This window comes from Bidens hawaiensis, unplaced genomic scaffold, assembly GCF_021521415.1.
Source record: "Bidens hawaiensis isolate Kalapana, Puna unplaced genomic scaffold, B.hawaiensis_p1.1 tig00060953_1, whole genome shotgun sequence".
Taxonomy (NCBI): domain Eukaryota; kingdom Viridiplantae; phylum Streptophyta; class Magnoliopsida; order Asterales; family Asteraceae; genus Bidens; species Bidens hawaiensis.
The window spans coordinates 48382-59400 of NW_027500968.1; the positions used below are offsets into that span (position 1 = coordinate 48382).

The 11019-nt window shown below is 32.5% G+C and overlaps 1 protein-coding gene across 1 annotated transcript; it reads right to left on the reverse strand.

The window, feature by feature from the left end:
• Window positions 1–9541: 9541 nt before the first annotated feature.
• On the reverse strand, window positions 9542–10666 carry LOC143603173 (F-box protein At3g07870-like). The gene has a single exon (XM_077080056.1). It carries the CDS (start codon window positions 10664–10666, stop codon window positions 9542–9544), a length of 1125 nt encoding a protein of 374 aa, XP_076936171.1.
• Between the last annotated feature and the right edge of the window lie 353 nt (window positions 10667–11019).

Sequence of the window (11019 nt, forward strand, 5' to 3'; positions counted from 1 at the left end):
TAACCTTACGAACAATCATATCCATGTTCCACTTCAAGTCCATGATCTCTAAATCATCTGGATCAATCTGATCATAATCTTCATCAGTTAGATCACTTGTGGCCATCTTACTACTCACCAAATTTTCATATGAAGACATAAAGGCTGTCAGAAAAGCAAAATTTTGTTCAGCTTCCTTCATGTTTACACTAGGTGGTGGAGCAAATGGATTTGTAGTAGATGAATTTCCAGACCCAAGAGAAACACCAGGTGATCCAGAATTACCAGCAGTGTAAAGACATGCTCTTGGATTATTATAGATGGTTGCTTCATTTTCACTTGCATGTTGTGTAAGAAATGCAGTGATTGGAGAAATAGATGAACTTAGAGGCATACTATCACCATAGAAAGCAGGATCTTGACTTTCCTTGGAAGACTTCTGACATTTAAGATTGTATACTCTTGCTTCAATCTTTTGCAAGAATTCAGTTGCAGTCAAGTCTTCATTCGTGAAATAATTATTCTCTTTCAGAACCATTAAAAACGTAGAATAAGAACTTGGTAGTGCACTCTTGATAGTGTCAATCTTGTCAACCTTGGAAGTTTCCAATTTCATTTTGTCCATCTCAGCAATCAAGTGATTAAACCTAGTAGTCATCTCCTCAACTTTTTCTCCTTTCAGCAAGTTAAAGTTTCGAAATTGAAACTTAAGCATTACCTTCTTACTCTCAGCTGTATTCCCCATACTCCTCATACGAATGTGTTGAAATAAGGAAGCAAAGATCTTTATGCTACCCACTTGGTGAAAGATGTTTTCGGGTAAAGCCATAGTAAGAGTAGAATAAGCCTTTGTCTCAATCTCTAATGCTTTCTTCTCTTCTTGTGAATATTGAGAAATAGCTTTAGGAGTGTAACCAATAGTGTCATCTCCAATCATTGGAACAACATATACCTCATCTAAGAAATATGAGCAGTCAGGGTGAACGGAACCCAAGTGAGCACAAAAACGGGGTTCCCATTTAGCAAAATCGCTAAATTTCATCAACCTTGGACATTTTGAATGTGAGCCTATCTCAGTATCAAGTTGCAACATTTGTTGCATTAACATATTCTGTGAAGCTAGTGCATACATACCAGCCATGGTTGTCAAATGATAAATCTCAAACTCTAAGGGTTAAAATTGAAAATAAGATAAACGAACTGTGAACAGTAAGAGTAACTAACTGTGAACAGTTGTAATGAACTGTGAACAGTAATTAACGAATCACAACTTAACGAAGTTAAGATTGCTCAAGTAACGAATCAGAAATAAATAAACGAATCATATGGTCAACGAATCAGATGATCAACGAATCAGATGGTTAACGAATCATATGATCAACGAATCAGATGATCAACGAATCAGATGGTCAACGAATCAGATGATTCTTTATAACGAATCACGAAGTGTAGCCTTAGCGAATTAAGTAACGAATTGGCTACAGTTGATAACGAATCAAACTGATAGCGAATTAGGTAGTTACAACTGTTATAACAAACCTCTGACAACAAATGCCACGTGGAAAAAGTTGTTATAAAATAGTTAATGAGGTGAGACACGTGTCAAACAAATCAGTTGACACGAATCAGAACTTGTAACGAATTGATTAACGAATCAATCAATACCCATAACGAATGAGCTTAATATATTAACGAATTAAGCTGAATGATTAACGAAGCAGACTTAAATGTTAATGAGTCAAACTTAAAGGTTAACGAATTGATTTGAATCTTCAAATCTTCAAACCTTTAAACGTATTTTTCCAGATTTCTGGAAATCTCAAGAACACAAACCTAGAGAACAAATCCGTAATACTTAACAAATAAACAAATCCGTAATACTTAACAAATACTCAACCAAATCGCACACTTAACCTACCAAATTACTCATAACCATATCACGAATACATTACAATTCATCTCGTAATCAATAAACAATCAATTCGTATCCGATTTGACCAAAACCAAATCTCTGTTTTCGGCTAACCAGATCTAATCCAATAAACACTCCACTTCATACCAAAATTCAATTCCAGTACATAACAACTTCCCAATACCTTACTGTACTCAAATCCAATCCAATCAGTCAATAACAAGTGTAAATCAAACTCAATTATATCAAAATTCAACCGATTATCAATCGAAACCAAAATAACAATTAATAAACTCGTAATAACAAATTAACTATCAAAATCAAGAGAAAAAGAGCACCGAAAGCTCTAATACCACTTGTTTGATCTCGTTAATATCTAACACAGATCTGATCTATGTCTAATTAACCATACTTGGATCTAGCTCGTAATTGCCATTGATCGTTAGTTAATACGATATATGTATGTATATATTAATTGTATGTATGTAATAATATTAGTATGAAGCTTGAGAGAGGAAATGGGCAGGGGTTCGATAATTAAACTCCAAACTTAAATTAACAGTGGACTAAAGCCACTATATATAGAAGATGGATCTAGTTCGTTTACATTCCATAACGAACTAGAGTCCACTTCGTTACATATACTTAAATTAAATAACTTAACGAATCACCCCCTGATTCGTTAAACATCCTTAACGAATCAGGAGGGATATTAACTTAGAGCTAGTTCGCTAAACATCCTTAGCAAACTAGACTATACCTTAACGAACTATAAAGATAACTTAATTGTTTATTACATAAATAAAACGACAAATACATTAACGATAAATACAAAGACTCGAGACGCAAAACCGTGCAATAACAATAAAGTGCGAAAATATACTAAGTTACGCATATGTCCCCAAAACAGTATGAAAACAAGTAAAATGGAGGGGAATGTGGTACTCACCTCAAGGATGAACGAGGATGATTAAGGTGACGAGAATGAGGGAAAAGGTTCACACGCGAACGTTAGCGCCTAAAGAGGAAACGAGAGTAAACAGACTCGTTAGGTACAAGATCTAACTAGATAATTAATAACAAAGAAATATTATATTAATATTTTATCTATAAGGATTTATTATTAAACTATTATTTTGATTTATAAAAGTATACTTAATAAAATGTTATTTTTTGTTTTATAGCTAAAATTACTTGATATATATAAGTATTTATTAAGCGTTAGTTTTTAAGTATCTTTATATATATATATATATATATATATATATATATATATATGTATGTATGTATGTATGTATGAAAACGAGTCTTAGAAAATACATGCAAATGAGCGAAAACAATTATTAAGAAGTCGGTTTTTAGTTAAACAACTTTGTTTAAGCATTATTAAACATTATTATTATTAAAAACCCTTAAAAAAAAAGAAAAGAGAAAAACGGGTGCGGGAGGGTTTGAACCCGCGACCCGAGTTTGATACACACACAGACCAACCAATTGATCTGCGATTTCAGTTTGATTAAAACTCAGTTCGTTTAATTATAAACACGATCCGATTTTTGCCCCCTTTTACCAAGAACCCTAGAATCTGCAATTAACCCAATACGTTTACAATTGATTAAAACAGGTTTAGGGGTATTAATCCCCATGAAATCGCGATTCAAACCCTATATTTAATTACCTTGATTGAAGAACAGACAAGGAAGAACGAAGGTGATACAGGGTCGGCTAGAAAATGAACTGAATGAGCAATTTACAGGTCAAGTGAAATCAATTATTTATAGGGTTAATGACGGCGATTATTCAAGGAATGAATCCTTACAATTAATTGGATTAATAACAAGGTTATCGTGTTCATCCGTGATTTAGGGTTTTCGGTTAGAATAAAGAAGGAAAAACAAATCAATTGGTATTATTGACTTAATTAGTTCGTCGGTGAGCCGCGTTTTAACAAAAATAAACGATTTCCAGATCATTATATTGATTACCAACGGATTTGGACAGTTAATTGGCTGATTGCTTGATTCGGGTACAAGAAAACTTGAATATGGGTCGGGTTTGGAGATGGATATCCAATTCATAAGATGGATTATAACAATTTTTACAGATAGAACCCTCAAGTTTGGAGGTGGACACAGAATGGTTGGAACTTTATATTTTGGGTTAAAAGTGTCAACATAAAATAGTTTAAATATAAATATAATAATAACTTACAACTCGATAAATGCGGAAATTTATTAATGACGAAACCCGGACCCGAAAGTGGGTCGGGTAATGGTTACAAATGATAAAGTGGAAAACCCGAAATGTTACACACTGGAGGTTTCATGTCGTATTCCTACAGGAGTAAGGAAGCCTGTTGTAAACAGGTCAATATATGTTCAAGTACTACTTAATCAAGATAGAGCAATGCAGATTTCACAAATACGTAACCAATCATGACTAAATAATTACGATAAGGTACAGATGACTAAACAAGTCGTTGTTGCTACAATTGACGTCACTACAACCTGGTCATCGTCCGATAATGTCGTCGACCATTATGTCAGACGATCGGCCCGCATCGCTTCTACCTGGTTTTGTGCCTTTAAGATTGCGTATACACGTTAAATTGTTACATGTATTCAATAAGTGTGTATTACACGTGTGCCGCATATTATGCTTTAGAACATTGTTATTAATATTGATACATCGACCATTAAAACCAAGATGAATGTAATACATATGTGTATTTTAGCATATTACTCGTGTTTTAAATATTGCGTTTGTGCACTGCATACATATGCTTTACTTCACTCAGTATCGTACATGCGTAGTACCTGTGTGATATATATAGTTTACGCACATTTTGACATATACATGTTCACGTTGTGGTACACATGTGTCATTCAGTTTTATACACATGTTACATGTGTGTCGTCCTACACGTGTATATGTGTTTACATAATACATACAAACTGTTATATTTTTATATTTACACACATGTTGTATTACATATATATACAATGCTTTGAGTTTTATCTACATTTTTAAACATCAAGTGTACCTCGTTATGTAAAATCCGCGCAAACTTATATGTTTGAATTACACTTATGCATTGTATGTTTAACATACAGTGCAAAACATCGTATAGGTAACTACTGTTTATACCTTACACAAACGCATCATGTACATGTAATGTATAACTGGTGTTTAATTCATGTAACAATACACCATTAATGCATAAAATATTTAACGTGCATGCCAAGCATGTGTTACTAGTTTTAGGCCTTTAACATTCACGTGCATATATCAAAAAAATATACATAATAGCATTTAACATACACATTCATCCATATTAATCAACCGTTTTCATTCACGTGTATGTATCAAACAAACAAACATTCATGTCAAACCAATTTGCATTATCATAAACTACTTAACTCCCTATGATTTAAAAAAAATGTTATTTCTTTCATTTATAACGATCAAATATCATCCATCAAAACCCTTAAATGAGACTTTTTTTTACTATAAACTTTTTTTAGTTTTTGTTTTCTCAATCTATAGCATCTTCCAATATCTGCTTCTTGACAATATTTTCTCCCAAAAGCAATATGCGAGCTATGCATTTCATCCGAAGAATCTTATCTGTTTAACCTTCCTAACATCATCCATGCTGAAATCACAATCAACCTGGTCGCCTCCTTTATAGCACTCCATGTGCTGCATCGCGGGTATTTGACAATCCGTGATATTATCTATTGTTGCCCATGGTAACTTCATTTTTCTTGGACTTGCTGAACTCATAACTTCCGCATTCAGGTTTCCAACCGATTCAGGTAATTGGAAAATATGTCAATCTGTGTAAACAAAAAAACAACCATTATAACAAGGGAATATGTGTTACTAATCTATTAAATACATTCATTGTTAATATAATATACGTATGCAATACTACTTACTTACATATATGCACCACTACATATTGAAATTACGTTCGACTTACCACTTTGTATGGCATGCTTTTGTGCTTGAAATTTGTGATGCATCTAAATCTCTACACACTTGACACCATGTTGTAAAAAATATAAGCCCTTGCCTCATTCATGTCGAAATCCATTACACAAAAGTGATCACACCACGACGCCATACTCTCTTAAGTCTATCTTATTTTCAAACTTGTTTAACACGATCAATGCGACTAGAAAATTACATTTAATTTCATTTGATGTAAACACGTGTGATCACAACACTGCTATTTTCGTTATACTTAAATGAAATGACATCTTCGTTATCTATCGTCCTTCCCTGTTTCATGCCATGTTTTCTTTCTTGCATGTTGTTTCGATAATATAGTTTTATTATTATTATGTTTGTTCACATATACATTACGTGTATTACGTGTGTATTGCACATGTGTGCATCCGTACTGAATATGTGCAATACACCATAATCGCATATAAGTGTAATACAAAACTAATGCATATGTGTAATAATCTGTAATGCATATGTGTAATACATATGTTGTTTACTTATGTATTGTATCAATAATGCAAGTAATAAACATGCAATGCATATATGTAATACACCATACTCGACATATGCATGTAATACATCAATAATTCATATAAGCCTAAACGGTGACATAATTTATGAAATTGAACTTTATAATTGTTTACCTGCTATTTTTCTTCTAATTTATGTTTGATTTCGCAATAGATTTAGACAAATTAGACGATCGAAATAGCATTTCCAAAACAGCTAATGCTCGTCCCTTGATCACATGTACTACACACCTAGGCCCATATTCCTCGTCCATAAGCATCGTATGTTTCACCATTTGGGGGTTTTTTAACCTCTTCGTGCACTTCATGTCTGTGACGTATATTATATGCATATAATTGATTCAAATATATGTAATTAAAATACTATATGTATGAAATGTATCATCTTATCTAACCATACCATCACACTCCTATATTCGTCATTGTTTTCTGAAACAACTTCAAGTTCGTTGTTAGTAATTTTCCATTGTTTTACTATCATTCCGTACATTATTTATCTTTAAATATTACATATATGTATTATACCTTAAAAATTGCTCTAACATTATCATCAAAGTTGAACATTAGTATCTTAATATGCATTGCATATATGTGTTAACATTACTAGCTTAACATTATCATCACATATGGACATTATCATCACAACTGAACTACACAAATGATCCAATATTCTTATCTCATTTTGACATATGCATTACGTATATGCAGTATAAAGAAACATGCTAAAAAACATTACCATTACTATATTCAACAATACATATGTGCGCTATAATTAAAAATTTTGCAGTGAGATACACCATTCATGTATTATATCTATGTAATATTCCACTAATCATGTAAATTAAGGGACTGGCATCGATGTATAACTCCACATATACAAAACACACAAAACTGGTGCTTATAGTACGCCTAATCAACACATCACATACAAATAGTTCAGATTTGACGCAATATACGTCTAACCAACCCCTATAATAGGCCTAATTAACAGTATATACACAAATCGTTCAAATCAACGCAATATATGCCTAACCGACACTTATTATGTGACGAATCGACAGTATTGTTCTTCGATTAACCAGAAAAGGCAAAAACAGAGACAGACGAATGCGATTTCAGTTTAATACATCTAATTGATGTTGATAATGTGTGAAATTAACTAACATTATTGCTTACCTGATAATGTTCTTCGTTTTTCTGCTTGAATCTATAGTCAATTGTTGAAATAGATGATCGATTGGAAGAATGTCAAAAACCCTAGGGTGTTGATCTGCACGATGACTGAACCATGAGAGAAGAAAGATAGATTGTATTTTGTTCATCTTCCAAATTTACCATTCTTTATTAAAAAACCCACATTTTTTCTTTTTCCCCCGTTCTTTTTTTTAGCCATTGATTAAGTAAAATCAATGGTTTTAGTGGAGTTCTCTAATTCTCTCTTTAAAATGAGTTCTCTCAAGATCCCCCCCCCCCCCACGCATCCACCCACCTTATATATATATAAGGTAAGGATCCTAAGAGAACCCTTTGCAAATTAAGAACTTTGAGAACCATTTTGGACCACGAAAAACACCTTTAAAAAAATATATAAAAAAATAATAAAAAATTTTAAAAAGTAAAAAAAACCAAAATTCTTATATTTCATTCCGGTTTCATAAAAAAACGTTGTATTATACACATATGTATAATTTTATTTAATCTTTAGTTAAGTAATATACACATATGTACAGTATCATTTATCTTAAATTATATATGTGTATAAAAAATCATGTAAATGTACATATATGTATATTATACATATGTGTATATAATTTAGCTCAACCGGGTTTTTTTTATGAAACCGGGATGTTAAAATAAGAATTTTGGTTCTTTTACTTTTTTCATTTTTGTGTTTTTTTATATATGTATATATATAGGATCAGGATCATGAGAGAACTTTTTTGAAATTGAGAACCATGAGAACCATTTTGGACCACAAAAAACCCAAAAATAAAAAAAAATCATAAAATAAAAAAAAACACAAAAATGAAAAAAGTAAAAAAACCCAAATTCTTATTTTAACATCCCGGTTTCATAAAAAAACTCGGTTTAACCAAATTATATACACATATGTACAATATATACATATATATACATTTACATGACTTTTTTATACACATGTGTATAATTTAAGATAAATGACACTGTACATATGTGTATATTACGTAACTAAAGATTAAATAAAATTATACATATGTGTATAATACGACGTTTTTTTGTTATTTTTTTATTTTTTAATGAAACCGGAATTAAATATAAGAATTTTGGTTTTTTTTACTTTTTTAAAATTTTTGTTATTTTTTGTTTTATGATTTTTTTAAATATTTTTTTCAATTGTGTTTTTAGTGGTCCAAAATAGTTCTCAAAGTTCTCAATTTGCAAAGGGTTCTCTTAGGATCCTTACCCTACATATATATACATATATATATATACATACATATATATACATACATATATATATATATATATATATTACAACCTTAGTGTGCATCATTAGTTGTACGCCAATCTTTCTATTTTGTACATTATGTTTGAATTTATATTATTTTCTACCCATTTTTCTTTTTATCATTAACTTTTTCACTTTTAACCTCAATACTGTTACAATTTGATTATAATATGAAGTAACTATTGCGTACGCATGTTGTGTATTTAAATTGACACAATGAAGAGATAATCAATTATGAAGTTACTATTGATACGATCCTATTATATTAATAATAAGTTTAGTATTATTATTTAAGTTTATCTTATATTTAGTTTCCTTATTATAATCAAATTATGTTTCTATTGTTTATCTTTTTATATTTTTAATTTTTATTTTATATATTGTAATCTCATATAAAAAAACAAAATAAGAAAGAATTATTAAAGAATTTTTTATTTAGATTAGACAAAAGAATTTTAAAATATATGAACATATATCATGAAGCCTAAACCTGTCTTGTTACAAACATCACTCTTTCCAAATTTCTTATCAAAGTTGGTTGTGAAAATACGAACATGGTAATCCATTATACTAACAAACAAGAACAAGACTTTAAAATTTTAGAATTAGTTCATATCTTCAATCACTTGTGGGGAGCAAAAGCAAGCTGCTACTTTGGTACACTCGGATCCATCCTCCACATGCATCATCCCCGCGATCAACTTCTCGTAAATCACCACTTTTGAGGGTGTAAACCAACAACCGATCCCCTGAATCGTAGCTCCTCAATAATATGTCCCCGTCGTTGTTCCAACAACCCAAAATTTCCAAATTATCATATTCGTCATACAACGGAGGCGGCAGAATAGGACAGGTATCAAAGCAACAGTGCAACACCCATTCTTCGTGTTGCTTCAATACCCATATCTTGATACCAAAGGGGCCGTAATACGAAAATCCAAGTTGCCCGTTTAAAACAACCAACTCATTGTAGTCAGCCCAACGGCCTCCTTCTTCTGGCTTGGGAGGGTCGGTTAAACCGAATTCCTCTGTCTTCACATCAAACCAGACTAACATTCTTCTGTCAGTGACAGAAATAGAGAATGTATCGAACGGATACGACAACCAGTACAAACGTCCATGAGCAAATACACCTCGACCCTTTATCGGATAAGCAGGTTTTTGGGCTACCTCTCGCCAAGAGCTCGATCCTGAAGAATGTACCATGGTGCATGGCACATGAGCCTCTGGGTCTACGTTAGCGAAAAACACCGTCTTTAAAGTGTTGGTGGAATCGTCAAGATTACCAATCCCTGATGCCCAGTAGTATGAACCGCACGATCCAGTTAATCCAATCGTCTTGGTTGGGATGGGTGGCAAATCACAACATTCTTTCTTAAGAGGATTGATAAGTGCAAACCGATACATGCCTTCGGTGGTGGGGTGGTCATTACACACCAGGATTAGCCCATTGCATGAACCAAGTAGCATATACCCGAAAGAGTGACCTTTATAACACAACTCCAAAACCGGCTTCTTTCGCAGACCGGTAATACCATGCAAAAAACTGATCTTGGTGTTACCACGTGGACAATGTTCAAGCAATATTGGTGTGGGTTCTTCTTTGACATGAATGGTACGAAGGTAAGGATCGTTGATGTACTTTAGCCATGATTTGCATACACACCGAAAACGAGCCAATGATTTTACGGGCAGTCTTGACAATATTCCGAATATTATATCCTCATGAAACGGATTCGCCATGCAAAGGTAATACAAGGTTAAAGCCTATGTATTGATTAGAATGTTGATAGTGGGTTTACTAATAATTTGTGCGTTTCATGAATGATGACCGGTGATGATATATATATAGTTGAATGAATCAATTAGGCCCAATAACTTATCATTATAATATAATCAAGGCCCGGTATGTATTTATTAATATGTTTATTCGTAATTTAATTTGGATCACTAACGGAAGCACCGGAGATCAATCTCAAGCAGTGGCGTAGCCACCCTTTGAGTTTGAGTAGGGGTGTCAGCCCATCCCTGTGAATTTTTATTTTTTTTACAAGTATATATGTGTTAAAATCTCGACCGACCCCTGTATAGTTTTG